The following is a 17,409-nucleotide window of genomic DNA, read 5'->3' as shown; positions in this document are numbered from 1 at the left end:
TTAAGTGCTGTAAAACTTCTGAGTAATTCAGGATATAAAAAGAAGTTAATTTGATTACTACTGATGCCCAGCCAACCCACCTGGTTTAGTGGAGCTCCCTTCTAGGTGCCTGTGACAGTCTCTAGGAGTATAAAAAATGTCAAAAACTTCACTCGTAGGTAGCCCACAGCTTAACCATGATAGGTGATGGTTGTAATATCACTGATTGTGATAATTATATATAGTTGTGAGCAAAATTTTAGGCAGAGAACTGTGGGCTAATTCAGCCTGGTGTATTTGGGAAAGTTTTCACAAGAGTGGTTATGCTTTTATGCTGGGTTTTGAAAGAAACTATGAATTGGCAGAAATGGACAAGGGCATTCCAAGCAGAGAGAATATCACAGGCAGGATCTGGTGAGTGTGCTGAGAGTATAGGGTAGACATGGGGTTGAGGGGGTCTAAGCAGTATGGTTGAAACCAGACTGGGAAGATCTTTTGTGCTAGACCAAGGATCTGAACTTCATCTCATAGACCTGAGGAGCCAACCAGGAGTACCATGAAAAGATAGGAGTGAGAAAGAGGCAGTTGGGGAAGATCAGTCAGGCAACAAACAATGTGAAGAATTGATGGGATCAGAGAGAGCAAGATGATGAGTGACAGGAAAAGCAGGGAGGGTGGATCATGAGATTTAAGGCAAGTAGAAAATACAGGTAGATGAGTCTAATATATTCAATAAAGTGTATAGTATAATATATATAATATATTCAAGTATATTATATTATATATTATAATACACTTGAGTATATAATATATTCAGTAAAGTATAAAGTGAAATGCCCAAATATATGACACAGATGTACCATGAGTGATTAAGAATGGGTTTCCTAAAGGTGACGAGGTGATTTGAATAGGTAGAAGAAGCTGGGCAGAGCCTGCTAGTCAGTCTTTATACTTTTTTCTCTATTTGTAAATTTGGGGTTGCTAATTTGGAGCATCTGATGGCTCAGGACTTAGAAGAGTATAGGCATTCATGGTTCTTCATTTGGATGTCGAAATGCTTAATGTCAAAGCTGTCTATCCTATTGCAAACCACAGTCACAAATAGAGCTTCTTATGTGTATACTAGTTGGTGGTTAGGCCTGCCATCAGTGTAAAGCTCTGTAAGGAATTCTCTTGTCCTGCTAGCAGCTGGACTTGCAAGCTCACAACAGCCAGTGGTTGCATGTCTGAAGTATGTGATACAGAATTGATTTGCTGGCACAGAAACTTATGCAAATAATTTGGAGAATGAATAGAACATTCATGATTTTCTTTTCTTAGAGTCATTATCATGACTTCCACATACTGTACTGGAAATATATGAAAAGATTACTTAATAGTTCCAACTGTCATAAGTTTTATATATCTGATTTTATACACACAGAATATATATTAGATGAATATTATGAATTAAAATGTCTAACAATTTTTTTGCTTGTTTTTTCCTAGCTTGTTTTGGGTTTGGAATAAGAATTTATTGTCTCATGAACTATCCTTTGTTTTTCCTTTAATCTTGCCTTATAAGGTTAAATTCTGATTCTTATAGCATTTATTTCTACCACTAAAGTTGTGAGTTAAGAAAGTAGTTATTCCTAAAGCCATGTTTTTATAACCATAAATGCAACAAAGAACATCTTAAGTGTATTGTTAAAAATTATTTTCCTGAAGAACACCAGGAGGCTCAGTGATTGTGTGTCTGCCTTCAGCTCAGGCCGTGATCCAGGGTCCTAGGATCGAGTCCCACATTGGGCTCCCCACAGGAAGCCTGCTTCTCCCTCTGCCTGTGTCTCTGCCTCTCTCTCTGTGTCTCTCATGAATCAATAAATAAAATCTTTAAGATTTTTTTTTCCTTGAGAGTAACTCATTATTGTTTGAGAAATCTATAAACTTTTATCCAGCTATAATATTAATCTTTATAACCGTAATTTAGAGTTGTAGGGGAAATGTTAGAACTCTGTCCACAACCTCGCTGGTGTAGGGACAGAAAATTACTGTGAATGGATCTATCAGTATGATTGCAAAAAAAATTCATTTGTTATAAATTGGTTGATTTGAGATTATGAGAATAAGCTAAGGGGGCCTGTCAAGCAAGAGGCAGTATGCTAGAACCAAACTTCCTTTAGCAGAGGCTTGGTGTTACCTAGTACTGTCAACCAAAAAAGGTGTCTGACTTAAACTGAATCTAAGATGTTTGTCTTCATCTTCTCTTCTTGCTTTGCTGTTTGCATTCTTTTCAAAAAGTCTGTACTACAGTTTCCTTACTCCTCTAGCTAGACTTGCCACTCATGAAATTTTAAGAATATCAGATATATTCCAGCCATGAAAAGGTTTAAGAAAAATAATGGAATGTTAAGAGTAGGAGTCTTACTTATTCCTTTTTAAAAATACATGGCTTTGTGGAATTTTGTAGGGTTCTTTGTTAGTTTTTGTTTTTATTTTATTTATTATAGAGACATGGGAATAGTGAAGGAGATAGCAAGCGAGAGAGAGCATAGAGCAGGGAGGAGAGGGAAAAGCAGGCTCACCACTGAACATGGAGCCTGATGCAGAGCTCGATCTGAGGACCCCGGGATCGTGACATGAGCCAAAGACAGGCGCTCAACCAACAGCACTACCCAGGCGCCCCAGTTTTTTTTTTTTTAAATTATTTATTCATGAGAGACACAGAGAGAGAGAGAGAGAGAGAGGCAGACACACAGGCAGAGGGAGAAGCAGGTTCCATGCAGGGAGCCCGATATGGGACTCGATCCTGGGACTCCAGGATCATGCCCTGGGCTGAAGGCAGGTGCTAAACCGCTGAGCCACCCAGGGATCCCCGGTGCCCCAGTTTTAAACAGTTTTATAGAACTAATCTGTAGAAACAATATATTATGCTGTTACAATATAGCGAGCATTATTACCTTGTTTTATATAGGAAAAAGTAAGTGTCCATTTTTTTCAGCAATTAGAGAAAAATTTGAGTTCTCATGAAATAGTTCACTTTAACTTCAAAGGTTTAGATTTGTATAATTTCATTAGATCATCTCATACTTTGCCTTTGATATAGTTCTCAAATATAGTTTTATAGATCTTTTTTCCACTCAAATCTTTAACCACTCAAAAATTAAAATGTACTTTTTTATTTAAAAAAATCAGATTATTAGGGTACGCATAGTGAACTTGATTTGTACGCATAATTCTAAGATTTCTAATTAAGAAATTTATTTTCATGCTTGCCTTAGCATGAATAAGAAAGTCTATTTAAAGTATTGTTAGTTTGGATTATTCATGGTATCAGCTTGGCGTTTTTAATGCAAAGTCTGTATTTCCTCCCATTCGTCTCTAGGATACTGCTATTGTTCATCCAGTTCCCATTCGTATGACTCCAAGCAAAATCCACATGCAGGAAATGGAACTGAAAAGAACTGGCAGTGGTAAGGAAGCTGTTGCTGGGTTGTATTTTAGATTAGCATCTAACTAAAATACACAAATAATTATTTGAGGGCTCAGATTCCTTCATAATTGTTTATTTTTTAACATAGTACTTTCTATAAGTATAGATGTATTTTTGTGTATATTATTCAATTTATATTACAGTTTCAAAAGGAAACTGTTAAAGGGTGCCTGAGTGGCTCAGTTGATTGGTCAGCTGACTATTGATTTTGACTCAGGTCACAATCCTAGGGTCCTGGGGTCCAACCCCATGTCATGTTGGGCTCCATGCTCAACAGGGAGTCTGCTTAAGGATTCTCTCTTTCACCCTCTGCCCTTCACCCCGAGTGTATGCTCTTTCTTGCTCTCAAATATTTTTCAAAAATTTTTAAAAAGGGAAACTGTTGAATTTATATTATAAAGAAAAATAAGGACACTTGGAAGATGTGACTTTTCTAATACCCAATGGGTTTTGTGGGGTTTTTAAAAGATTTTCTTTCTTTCTTTATTTTAGAGTGGATGTAAGCCGGGTATGGGGAAGAAGTTGGGAAAGGCAGAGGGAAAAGGAGAGAGGATCTTAAGCAGGCTCCATGCCAATGTGGAGCCTGACGTGGGGCTCAATCTCAAGGCCCTGAGATCATGACCTGAGCTAAAATCCAGATTTGGTTGCTTAACTGACTGAGCCATCCAGGCATCTCTACCTTATGGGTTTTATGATAACTGCTGTGAACATATATTTAAAGTATGTTCAGATTTTAACTGAAGAGGAGGTAGTATGTTAAATCTTAGCTTTGAAATTGTATGTTTTGCTTAAAGTCTTGAAGTTTCTCATTTTAGATTAAATGTTTTAGTTAGACATCTATTTATTTTCTCAGAGGTTTATCTATTTTCTGTATAAGTCAACATCATAAATTATTTTATAACCATTTGTTTGGGGTTTTTACTACCCTGAAGGGATAAATTAACAAAGTATGAACATGCAAATTGACATTTTTCATTAAAACCAATCTTCTTTTGTGGTAGAAAGCAAAATTCGCTATGAACAAGCTCATATTTTTATTAAAAATACTATTTTGTCTTATATCTCATGAGGTTTACCTTCTACTTCTTTGGAATATATAAATGAAGTCTTATACTCTGAAGTTTATGAATTTATTAATTCAGTTCTTGTATTTTTACCTTTTACTTCTCTACTAGATCATACTAATCCCACTAGCCCATTACTGGTGAAAACATCTGACCTGTCGGAGGAAAGTAAGATAAATTCATCAGTGAAATTTGCTTCTGGAAATACTGTAGGTAAGTGAAAAATAGCATTACAGCTTCCATTTGAAGTTGGTTAAGTGTGGATTTAGAATCTGAATAATTCAAATGTATAGCTATTTCATATTACCTTACTGAATAAAGTAGAGATAAGTCAACCTTTTTAAGTACCCTACCCTCTGTATGAGTAAATGGTTGCTTATTGCCACCTGGACCTGCTTCTAGGCAGGCCTTCTGTTTGCCATCCTTCTCCGTTAGCCACATTTAGTCCATGAACTCTTCACACTTACTCCTTCCTCTCACAAGAAATTAGGTGTACATTCATTTATTTAGCCTATGTTAATGGAATAGTATGTGGCAGGCTCTGTTCTAGACACTGGGGATTCAGCAGTTAAACAAAAAATCTTTGCCTTTATGGAGCTTACATTCTGTAGGGAATATAAGAGAAAAAACCCAAAACAAAAATCTTAACTCCTCCTATCTTAAAAGATAATTAACACATTGGATAAGAATAAAGCTGGCAAAGAGAAGAAGAGGGAGTGGCAGTTTAAGGAAGGAGCTCAAAGAAGACCTTACCAAAAGATGACATTTGGGTTAAGACTTGAATGAGATGAGGGATTCGGCTGTGAATATCAGAAGGAAGGACATTTAAGGCACAGGAAACAGCACATGTGAATCCCTTATTTAGAAATCTGCCTTCTGCTGGGAACAGCAGGCAAACACCTGGAAGAGAACCAGTTAGCAAATTTGGCAGCCAGAAGTAGCAAGTAGTAGAGGAATAATCAGGGAGCAGTGTAAGAGTGACTTTTACTGCATGAGATGAAACGCCATTAGAAGGTTTTGAATGGAGAAGTGATGTGGCCTGACCTTCCTTTTTTTATATACGAGGATCACTACAGCTGCTGTAAGAGTAATAGCCCCCAAGAAAGCAAGAGTCAAAACAGGAAAGATTGTTTAAAAAACAACTGGAGGAACATATGTAAGAGAGGAGGACGGCTTAGCCTAGGGTGGTAGCTGTGCTGGGAAGTGGTCAGATTCTGGCTATATTTTATAGAAAAAGAGTCAGCATTTGCTTACTTGTGTTATAAAGTGTGATGGTGGGAGGTCACAGGTGATTCGGGGAATTTAGCCTGAGCCACTGGGAATTGTGGAAGACTGTGATAACAGGTTTATTGGGGAAAAACAGAAGTTGAGTTTTGGACATCTCAAGTTTGAGATGCCTATTGGAACATCCAAATAGAAATATGTTAGTTTTAACATCATTCATGGGCCAATTAATTAAACAGTTCAGTTATTTGGTAAGAAAAAGGAAGGGATACATTTTGAAATGAAACCAAACCAAATAACCAGTCCCTTCAATTCATAACCCTTCAAAGTAAGCAGCAGTGTTCCTTCACATTGTCCCTGAGTTTCTGTTTTAAGATTTATCATTCATCACAACCATTAGTCTGTCTCTGGGACCCTCTGCTCTTCATAAGATTGTGAGGATTTGGAAATGATATTTTCTCAGGTGAAAAATGGGGAATGTCTGGCTAATCTCATAAATTTTATTATTGTGGGATCCCTGGGTGGCGCAGCGGTTTGGCGCCTGCCTTTGGCCCAGGGCGCGATCCTGGAGACCTGGGATCGAATCCCATGTCAGGCTCCCGGTGCATGGAGCTTGCTTCTCCCTCTGCCTATGTCTCTGCCTCTCTCTCTCTCTCTCTCTCTCTGTGTGTGTGACTATCATAAATAAATAAAAATTAAAAAAAAAATTTTATTATTGTCTAAGCATATTTTTTAATTCCTATATTAACTTCTCTAGACTAACCTATTCTGTGTGCATGGTATTTCATTGTGTAAATATGCCATGATTTGATTGATATTTAAGTTTTTACATTTCATAACACTAGGATGAACTGTTAACCTATTAGCCAATCTTTAAATATCTGTGATTTGAAATAATAATTATTATACTTGTTTAGATTATATAGAGTAAAAAATGAATAAAAGATTATTATTAAATAGGATATATTCCATTTATCAGCAGATGGGTACAGTAGTTCAGATTCTTTTACTTCGGACCCAGAACAGATTGGAAACAACGTAACTCATCAAAGGTCAGTATTTCTTCAATTAAAAAGCATATTAAAATATCTTGTTATGTTTTAATTGAGAATATTTTAGAACCAAGTATGAATTATTTTCCTCTATTCTTCAGCTCTCTGGAGACTGTTAGATTACCTGTTGACTTATGTAGAAGGGAAATAATTTTTTTATTCTTTTCAACTATAATAGGAAATAAAAGGAACCTTATTGTTCCCATGATATTCTTTGGAAGGTCTAGAAAGAGCTATAGTAGCATTAGCAGTTTAATACAGTCCTTTTTGTAAGTAAGTAGTTGAGAGTCTGTTTAAGTAATGTACAGATTTTCTTGGATAGCTTTATGGCAAGTACCAACAAAATTCTGTGTTTTAAGATACCATCTAGAAGCACACACCCTAGTGTTGGGCTATCTACTTACCCTGAGGATCTGCATTACATATAACTTTTCAGGCACAAATAAAAAAGGTATGGGATAGGGTGAAGGTGGCAAGGGATTTGTCTGCAAGGGTTTAGCCATCCACTAAAAATTATGTGCAGGACAAGAGTATCTTTTCCCCCTCATCCTTTATATGTACTAAGTATCGTTTCCCATATTCCTGGAGGATATAGAGACTAGTAATATAGAATCTCAGAAGAATTTCCAGAGTCAAAGACTGCTTCTTTGTATAATTATTTCTCTTCAGATATCTTGGATTTTATTCTCCTTTTTATCCCTGTACATGAGGATCAGATTGCCAGGGTCCATGAGATTCTTTTCAGAATACAGAAGACTTTGGTGGCAAAAAAGTGAATCTCTAGGGTGGGTCAAGAATGAGTACAGCCCAAAAAAAAAAAAAAAAAAGAATGAGTGCAGCCACTGCTACAATGAGATTGCCTGTGGGGACACAGGAATGGGCACCTCAGTAGCTGAGCCAGATTCTCTTTCAGCTTACCAAACTTCAAACTTTAAATAAGGTGAAAGCTAACCATGTCTGAAAGTAAAGTTTCTCTTTTTTGAAAATGTTTTTTCATTTATCTTTAATTGAGTATTATCTTTACTCGTATTATCTAGTATTATCTTTAATTGAGTGGGAAAAAGTTACTAGGTTTGTGTCTACCTTGAATTCCTGTCAATAACTTTCTTTTCAAAATTTTTGAAATTTTAAAAAATGTAATAATTATGCTTCATAAAAAAAAGATTATTTGACACATTGACTAATTACTTGCCAATGCATATCATAAACAGTCTTGTCTTTATCATCATAGGACTTGTATACCTACTTGAGAAAATGTCACACCAATAAAATTTTCACTGCTTAGCCAAATTTGAATGCTTAAAAAGGAAAAAGCTCCAATACCAGTAACATGACCAGTTATAACGGGGTATATTTTGTAGGTCTCATTCAGGAACATCTCCTGATAACACTGCACCACCACCTCCTCCTCCAAGACCACAGCCTTCTCATTCTAGATCATCATCTTTAGATATGAATCGGACCTTTGCAGTCACCACAGGTAGGGATTAAGAGCCATATCTATTTTCATTTGTTTTTTTTTTTTTTAAGATTTTATTTATTCATTTGACAGAGAGAAAGAGAGCACGCAGGTACAAGTAGGGGGAGAGGGAGAAGCAGGCTCCCCACTGAGCAGGGAGCCCAACGTGGGGCTCAGTCCCAGGACCCCAGGATCATGACCCAAACCAAAGGCAGATGCTTAACTGACTGAGCCACCCAGGCACCCCTGATTTTAAAGTTCATTAAAGAGCACAACATTTTTATTTAATCTTTTCTTACTATGCCTTATTTTTTATTTATCTGAGGAAAAATTTTGAGTTTAGAAGATGTCAGATGAGAGGAAATTTTTTTTCTTCATGTATTTGAGGGAAAATGATAGAGATGGGAACCTGAGAGTTGCCACAAGAGATTTTAAAACAACCATGTGGAGAGATCAAGGAGGGAAAGCTGGCTAGGTTTTCAGTTAACTAACAAAGGAGAGATAACACTCATAATTTACTTCAAGTTTTAATTTTTATATAACTGGTTTATTGTTGTTAATAAATTTTTTTTTTAATTTTTATTTATTTATGATAGTCACAGAGAGAGAGAGAGGCGCAGAGACACAGGCAGAGGGAGAAGCAGGCTCCATGCACCGGGAGCCCGATGTGGGATTCGATCCCGGGTCTCCAGGATCACGCCCTGGGCCAAAGGCAGGCGCCAAACCTCTGCGCCACCCAGGGATCCCCTCTGCGCCACCCAGGGATCCCCTGCGCCACCCAGGGATCCCGTTAATAAATTTTGATCAAAACAGAAAAGTTAGAACCAAAGGGTGATGATGTTCTATTTTAGACGTCATAGGTTTGGAATGATGAGGAAAACATGACATAATAGTAGGCCATTGGACTTGTGGACTAAGAAAGATTGTGTTATTTAAGAATTATTTACTTAGAAATGATTGAGTGAAGTATTAAATGCAAAGAGAAAATTTGGAAGTCTGCATATTTTATAGCTGAAGAGCATTCAGAAATTTTAGAAAACCAAGAATGTATAGTATTATGGAAACAAGAATACCATGAGTGCCTTGTGCAATAGAACAAGAGAAATGCGATCTGAGATAGAGTGCCTGGGTGGCTTGGTCAGTTAAGTGTCCGACTCTTAATCTCAGCTCAGGTCTTGATCTCAGGGTCATGAGTCCAAGCCTCACATTGGGCTCCACACTGGGTGCGGAGCCTACTAAACAAAATAACTCCCTAACAACAACAACAAAAAGATAGATAATGAGGTCTCACAAAAGGCTATGAGGCTTGGTTACTAGGTCATATCTAGATAGTTTTACAGGATAATAAATGCCTTCCAATACTTGTCAAGCATTCTTAGAAGTCTTTGTCATTTGATCCCATTCACTCTGCTTGTTCGTTCTACTAGCAAAGTATGTGTTTACTAAAGAAAAGAAATGACTTGTGTATTTACTCAGGACAACAACAGGCTGGAGTTGTTGCCCATCCTCCTGCAGTGCCTCCAAGACCACAGCCCTCACAGGTAATTCTTCAGTGTGTTCATTACTGAACAATTATATTTGTCTGTTAGGGGTTTGCTTCTACTCTGGAATTATTTTGAAGATCAAGAATTACCCAGTTAATCATTCTTAATGAGCATTTCATTTAGGGAAGCTGGGTCTTATTTTGGAAGTCCAGAGGAGTTACCTTTGAAAGAAACTTAAAAGTGGACCAAATGATAATGTCTTAATAATGGAAGGTTTAGTGGAGAGAACAGTGGGTTGGGAGATATATGTCCATGTATGTCCTGGGTCTAGCAGAGGCTCTGTGCCCTCCCTGCATCTCCCTGCCAAGGATGTTACTCCATCAGGAAAGAAAGTGTAAGAAGACCTCTGCATCCCTGCCAGGTGGAAATTGTTTTCATCTAGTATGTTCTGAGACAGATTCTGGATTATAGCTATAGTTTTATGTGACTGGCTGGCTGGCTGCCTCTTACAAAAATGAATTTGGTTGATTTTTTTCTGAGTTAGATTCTGATCATGAGGTTGGTTACTTGAAGTTAGAAAGATGGTTTCTTAATCATAAAAGGTCCTGAAATTTGAATGTTTCCATATCTAGTTTATCTAAAATGCCAGCAAAAATATTTGTGTTGGGTTAAACTGTGAAACCCAATGAGCTAGTCACTTGACTCAAGAACGAGTTCAGTGGGGAAGACAGACCTGTAAACAACAATTATAATGGAAGGGCTATGCTAGATATATTTATGAAATGCTTTGGCACAGCTTTACTAGCTAGTAAAGTCAAGGATCTCATTGAAAAGGCATAAGTAAAATGAAAGAAGTAAGACTTTAAGCAGAGACTTGAGAGATAAAGTAGTGTTTCTTGGGGAGAGGGCACTCCAATCAGAAGGAATGACATTGCCTGGCATATTCAGGGTAAAGGAGTCAGTTTAGTGCAAGTGGAATGATGGGAGATGAAACTGAAGAGGTGGTTGGAAAGGGGCAGAGTATTTCTGTGTCGTACTCAAGACCCAGAGAGAGTCATGAGACTTCTCACGCTGCATTTTACGTTCTTGTTTACTTGTCTCTTACCTTGCTCTGGTCTATCTGCTTCTTTAGGGCGCAGACTTTATTTGTTCATTCACTATTATTTTCATAATGCTTGGCCACAAGTTAGATACTCGGTAAATTTATTTTTGAACTGAAGATTTTAGGATTGCTCCACCAAAGGAGTGGAGGACATACCAAAGGGAAGTACACTGAAGTATTGGGAGGATCCTTAGAGCAGTGGTTTTCATACTTTAAAATAACCCTTTTAGAAACATAATGAAACAGTTTAAAAATAACTTGTTAAAAGCACACACTATTCTGCGGTACCCTAATTAAGAAAACAGTGGATGCAAGTGGAGAATCAGACAGTAGGGCCATACCCTCCCTCTGCTTTCATGTACTTTCTTTGCAAAAAAGAATTTTGTAAAAGTATCTTTTTTATTGAAGGTTTGTCATCTTAATTTTTTTAGTGTGTCAGCATTCCACTTACGGATTTTAGAGCCAGATGCTACCGTCCCTTATCACCCTGAATTTACAGATAACAAAGCATATCTACAATATATGTTCAGAGAAGGTTGCGGACAGTGATTCACTAATAAAATATGTGTTCCTCTATCCTGATCCATCATGTAGGCTCCTGGTCCCGTTGTGCATCGCCCAGTGGATGCTGATGGCCTGATAACTCACACTAGTACCTCACCTCAGCAGATACCAGAACAACCAAATTTTGCAGATTTCAGCCAATTTGAAGTATTTGCTGCATCAAATGTAAATGAAGAACAAGATGATGAAGCTGAGAAACATCCAGAGGTCTTGCCGGTCAGTTTTTAAGGGCTTATGTAATTTTCTGCTGAGAAACTCTTCCCACATTATATTCATAAGCAGGTCTATAAACAGAGGAACCTCTAAAAGAGCAGATATTAAGAGTGACTATAAGTGAGTAAAATTGCTGCTGCTGCTGCTGCAGAGGATTTATATTTCCTACATCTGTGCATTTTACTTATTTGACCTCAGGTACCTGCTGGTTACGATATATGCTCAATAAGAATCAGAATCTGGGTGGGAGTTAGCTGTGGTGTGAAAAGACACAAACACAACCATCTGAGCGTGGCTAAAACACTGCTCCGGGGTTTGCATCTGATGTGTGATTTGGTGAAGATTTCCATGTAACAAGTGGTTATGGTTACCATAGCTACACTCCATTCATATGATAGTAAGTCACCTTAGTTAGACCTACAGACTACAGGATGCCAAATTCAGTCTTTGCAGTGTTCCAGGATGTGCTGTTGAGTTCTAGTGGCAGGAACTTCTACTAGCCACTTCTTCAAAATTGAAACTTTCTGCCTAGCCCTGGGCCCATTAGGGGTATGGGCTATGCCTCCAGGAAGCAAGGGAGGGCCCAAGGGGAAGTACAGGTGTGCACAGGGTACTGGTCCTCATGCCCTGTAGTGGAGGCATCCCCTCCCCTGCTCCCTCAGAGATGCATTCCCTTCCCTTTTCTCTGCCCTTCTGCACAAGAGAATGGTCATTTTATGGGGTTTTCTCAAATTATTTATTATCAGAATGAACATTTTCTTATAACATTTTGCTCTCTGACTTGTTAACATATATTTATGCATAATTATTATATACTGCTTATGTGTAATTAGAAACAATAACGTATTCACCTCCAGGTTGAAAAAGCTTCAGATCCTGCAAGTTCTCTTCGAGTTGCCAAAACAGATAGTAAAATTGAAGAAAAGACAGCTGCTAGTGTTCCCGCCAATGTGGTATGGAAAAAGTCATCTATAATATTGATTATTTTGTACATATAAAAAATTATATGACACCATTTTTACTTTGTAAGATTTTAAAGATGATGAAAATCTTAGAAATGAAGTTAACTACAGAGTTTCTAAGCCATTCCACTGCCTTCAACTGTAATATATTTGGTCTGTCTCAGAACAAGGTCTATCTATTTAAAAAATCTGGGAGAGGATAGTCTGGATAGTCTGTCATCTAGTATTTGCCATAGGTTCTCAAAATTTATCTGCTGATGACATTCTTCCACATATATTGTCAAATTGTTTTATTGCAATCTTAAGTGTCATAGGGAAAAATTACCAATCCTCTAAGGGTGTTATACTCTCTGCTCTTTTTCTTTACTGTTTTGGGGATAATTTTCCCCCCAACATTTTATTATGAAAATGTTTAAACATACAGTAAAGTTGAGAGAAGTTTACGTTGTATATATATCAATAAACCTACACTTTGACTATACTATTAATATTTTACTGTACTTGCATTATCCTATATCTCTCCATCTATCTACATCAATCTTTATCTTTTTTTGAATTTCAAAGTAAACTCAAGATGTTTGTATATTTTGGGATCCCTGGGTGGCGCAGCAGTTTGGCGCCTGCCTTTGGCCCAGGGCGCGATCCTGGAGACCCAGGATCGAATCCCACTTCGAGCTCCCGGTGCATGGAGCCTGCTTCTCCCTCTGCCTATGTCTCTGCCTCTCTCTCTCTCTCTGTGTTATCATAAGTAAAAAATAAATAAATAAATAAATAAATAAATAAATAAATAAATAAATAAATAAATAAATAAATAAATAAATAAATAAAAGATGTTTGTATATTTTTCCATTGAAAGAAAAGTTTTGGTAATTTTTTTTCTACTATCATCTGGACATCTCCCATAGTTATTATAGCGTGTGTTTGAGAGTACTTAAATTCTACTTTCTGGACACTTTATTTTTTACTATATTTTTGTGATTTTTTTTTTAATAGTGAAATAGATTTTTGTCAGCTTACAGCAACAAATTTAAAATAGCACTTAACCAAAGATATGACAGTTTATTGTCATTTTTATTTATTAGCAGATCAAACCAAGTTATGGTAAATACCAAAATACTGTATTTGAATCTGTTGAGGTCAAATTCACAGTTTCTAAAAAAAATGTCCATTCAGGGCAGCCCGGTTGGCTCAGCGGTTTAGCGCCGCTTTCAGCCCAGGGCCTGATCCTGGAGCCTCGGGATCGAGTCCCATGTCAGGCTCCCTGCATGGAGCCCTCTGCCTGTGTCTCTGATTCTCTCTCTCTCTCTCTCTCTCTCTCTCTCTCTCTTTCTCTGTATGTTTCTCATAAATAAATAAATAAAATCTTAAAAAAAAATATCCATTCATATTCAAGAGTTAAAATAATTGTGCATCTTAGTTGTGAGTTTTTAAAGAATTGCCTTTCTATTTTATAAATTGCTTTATATAAGATATATATTTTATGTATTTATTAAGACACAGTTAAGTATTTTTGAGTAGGAAATCCTATGATGATGATAGATACATACTTCTGGACTCCCCCACTTTTTTTAAAGATTTTATATATTTGAGAGAGAGAGCACGAATGGCAGGAGAGGAAGAAGCAGGCTCCCTGCTGAACAGAGAGCCCGATGGGGGGCACCCAGGTCCCAAGACCAGGATCATGACCTGAGCTGAAGGCAGATGCTTAACTAACTGGGCCACCTAGGCACCCCTGAAGACACCCTTTTATATTATTAAACAGTACATATATATTGAGCATGTTTTTTGTTAATATTTAAACAGTGGATTACAGTTTTGAGTCATATTTAAGCCTCAAGGAGCTTATGTTTCCCTTTTTTAAAAAAGTAGTTACATTTCACAATTGTGTCAACCAGGAACAAACCCTTTCACATTGAAATTTAACTTAACTGTGTTACAGATACATAAATTAAAGTAGGACAGGTGACTTTTAATTTTTGGAGAATAAGCAGTTTAAAGAAAAAAAAGTGCTTTATGGTAAAGTGCTGAGTAACCATGAATGTCTTGAAGACATGCTTATTGTTAATGGACTTCTTCTCTTGTAGAGCAAAGGCACAACACCTCTCGCTCCACCACCTAAACCTGTTCGAAGAAGATTAAAATCAGAAGATGAATTAAGGCCAGAAGTTGACGAACATACGCAAAAGACAGGTGTCTTAGCTGCTGTGCTTGCATCACAGCCTTCTATTCCTAGGTAATCAGAGTTGTTCCTAAACACATATAATTACAAGGAACAAAAAGCACAGCAATTAAATTTCTATCAAAATAAAAGAAATTAAAGTCAGACTAGCTCTCTAATTGAGCAGAGGTTCTCAGCTGTTCCCTCTCTAAGAGTTTTCTTTTTTATGAATAGGTGTAATATTCTTCCCCACTTTCCCCCCTTTCTATTATCAGGTTCAATTCCAATTTCATTTTGATAAACTAACACAAACCCTAGAACAAATTTTTAAAAATTAATAGTGTACATAACACTTAAGATTTTAACTATGGTTGTCCTGGACCCAGAATTGGCCAAAAAGGGCTCATGGGCCAAATTCACCTTATGGCCTGTTTTCTGTAAGGCCCAGAGCTAAGAATGGCTTTTATATTTGTGTAAAAAAAAAAAAGAAGAAGAAGAAGAAGAAGGGAGAGAAGAGAGAAAGAAGAGAAAAAGAAAGAAAAGAAACAAAAACCAAGAATATGCTGTAGAAACCATTTGGCCCACAAATTAAAATATTTACTATGTGGTCATTGATAGAAAATGGTTGCCGATGCCTGCTCTGGACTAATAAATGCAGGTGATTCTACAGATAAGAAGAATTAAAACAATAACCATAATACTTAAGCTCCTGAAGCTTAGGTACTTTTGGTTGACCATTGAAATGGAACAAGTAAGGTTGAGCGATGCTGCTAAGGCAAAAAATGTTCCCTCTAGTTTCTGGATTTAGAGATAGGTTGGAAGAATGGAGAGAATTTAAGATAAGAAATGACAATCTGTTTTTCTTGCTCTTTTTATCTTCTTAGGTCTGTTGGGAAAGATAAGAAAGCAATTCAGGCATCAATTAGACGCAATAAGGAAACCAACACAGTTTTGGCCAGATTGAACAGTGAATTGCAGCAACAATTAAAGGTATTCTGAATCTTTATTTGGGAAGTCCCATGGACTCAGAACATCTCAGTTAGCTAGAACTTAAAAGTGATCCAGCAATTCTTAAGCTAGTATAAAACTTCCCAGGCACCAAGAGAAACGTGTATCTAAAATGTTCTTTATGCCTTTGAATCTTTGGGTATTAAAAGAAGTTTTGTATGCTTGATTCTGGTCTGATTGTCTTTATATATTTATATATATATATATATATATATATATATATATATATATATATATCTTTATATATGTATATAAAATAAGACACTCTATGTATGGCATCACTGTTTGTATAATGTTCCTAAACTTTCATAATAAAACCCAAGATAAGAAATGTTGTGACCTCAGGTACATCCAAGATCATATACATGATTTTCTATACTTTAATTTTAAGATGATTTGAGTATTGTTAGTTTATCCCTTTATCAAAGACAACTCAGATTCTATTAAAGGGAGTTAAACGGGTCTAAAGAAGGAGGGTGAGGACAATTGAGGTCATTTTGAATGTGGAAAAGAAAAGAAAAGCCTTAAGTAGAAATGGGACTTACGGCCAGTGTATATTCCCATCATTTATACTTGAGAGGAATGGGTTTTTCTTTCTTACTACTATGATTTTTTTGAATCCCTACAAGTAAAAATTAGCCAGAATCATTCATGGTTTACCAACATTATTAAGCATTCATGTCTTGTAAACCAGTGGTTCTCACATCTTGATGTGTATACAGTTAATCAGAGATCGTGTTAAAATGCAAATTCTGATTCATACTAGGTATGGAGTGGGATCTGAGAATTCTGCATTTCTTTGTAAGCTTCCGGATGATGGGAATGACTGTTGGTCCCACTTGGAAGGTTGCAAACCACTAAAATGAGGAAAAAAAGAGTCCGTGGAAGTGTAAAATGAATGCTTGTTCCCATAACATTCTGTTTTTATCCCTCAACCAGCATTCATCACACTATCTGGAATTATTATGGCACATTTGTCTCTTTGTCCTACTAAAATGAACTCACTGAGAGTAAATCATAATTTTTTTCTGTGCAGGTTGACCATATATAGGTTGTCCACACAAAAATACTTTGAAGAGAAAAAGAGAGAGAGGGATGTGTTAATGTTTAGGCAGGAAATCAGAAATAAAGTGGGACTCTCCTCAATAAACTCATAACCATCTTGTCTCTACCCCCATACCTAGCACATGTTAGGCACTTGATAAATATCTGTGAATGAATGATATTTTTGTATAGCTCTTTGATCAAAGTAGATATTTGTAGTCATTCTATGATTATGAATTTGGTCTATTATAAAGGAATAACGTAAAACTAAGGATAAGCTTGCTGTTATCATACTTTGATAATGGAAATTTTGTTGATGGATCTTTTTCTGAAGAACTAAAGACGCCTTATAGAAACATGTATATAGGAGCTATTTTAAAAATAACTTTTCTCATTATTTTTGAGAACAGAAAACAGGAAGTATGATATGAAGTAGGAAGAGGTAGTTCTGATTAAAACACAATACTATCAGCATGATTGAGAAAAATCAAAATAAGTAGGTAAGTTAGGATTTGCTGGCTATCTGAAAAGACTGCTCAAAACCAACAGTGATTAGAAATTCTGATTGCAAAATAAATTTATTCATTGTGAAACCCAAACTCAAATCAGGTTCAGGAGTTGTTA

The 17,409-nt window shown here is 36.6% G+C and overlaps 1 protein-coding gene across 8 annotated transcripts in view; it reads left to right on the top strand.

The window, feature by feature from the left end:
* REPS1 (RALBP1 associated Eps domain containing 1) overlaps positions 1-17,409 on the top strand; it is an 82,600-nt gene that overhangs the window by 64,562 nt on the left and 629 nt on the right. For 5 of the 8 annotated variants that reach the window (XM_072825524.1, XM_072825509.1, XM_072825491.1 and 2 more), the window contains 9 exons: positions 3,344-3,431; positions 4,627-4,728; positions 6,719-6,791; positions 8,153-8,271; positions 9,727-9,791; positions 11,431-11,616; positions 12,471-12,566; positions 14,660-14,808; positions 15,618-15,723. In XM_072825524.1, coding sequence (XP_072681625.1) covers positions 3,344-3,431; positions 4,627-4,728; positions 6,719-6,791; positions 8,153-8,271; positions 9,727-9,791; positions 11,431-11,616; positions 12,471-12,566; positions 14,660-14,808; positions 15,618-15,723 — 984 coding nt within the window. Of the gene's footprint in view, positions 1-3,343; positions 3,432-4,626; positions 4,729-6,718; positions 6,792-8,152; positions 8,272-9,726; positions 9,792-11,430; positions 11,617-12,470; positions 12,567-14,659; positions 14,809-15,617; positions 15,724-17,195; positions 17,286-17,409 lie in introns of all 8 variants that reach the window. The other 3 variants (XM_072825541.1, XM_072825499.1, XR_012030871.1) reach the window with 2 other exon arrangements.

The sequence above is a fragment of the Canis lupus genome, chromosome 1 (genome assembly GCF_048164855.1).
Source record: "Canis lupus baileyi chromosome 1, mCanLup2.hap1, whole genome shotgun sequence".
NCBI classification, from domain to species: domain Eukaryota; kingdom Metazoa; phylum Chordata; class Mammalia; order Carnivora; family Canidae; genus Canis; species Canis lupus.
The sequence above is the reverse complement of the archived record's forward strand: the minus strand, read 5'-3'. Positions and strand labels throughout refer to the sequence as shown.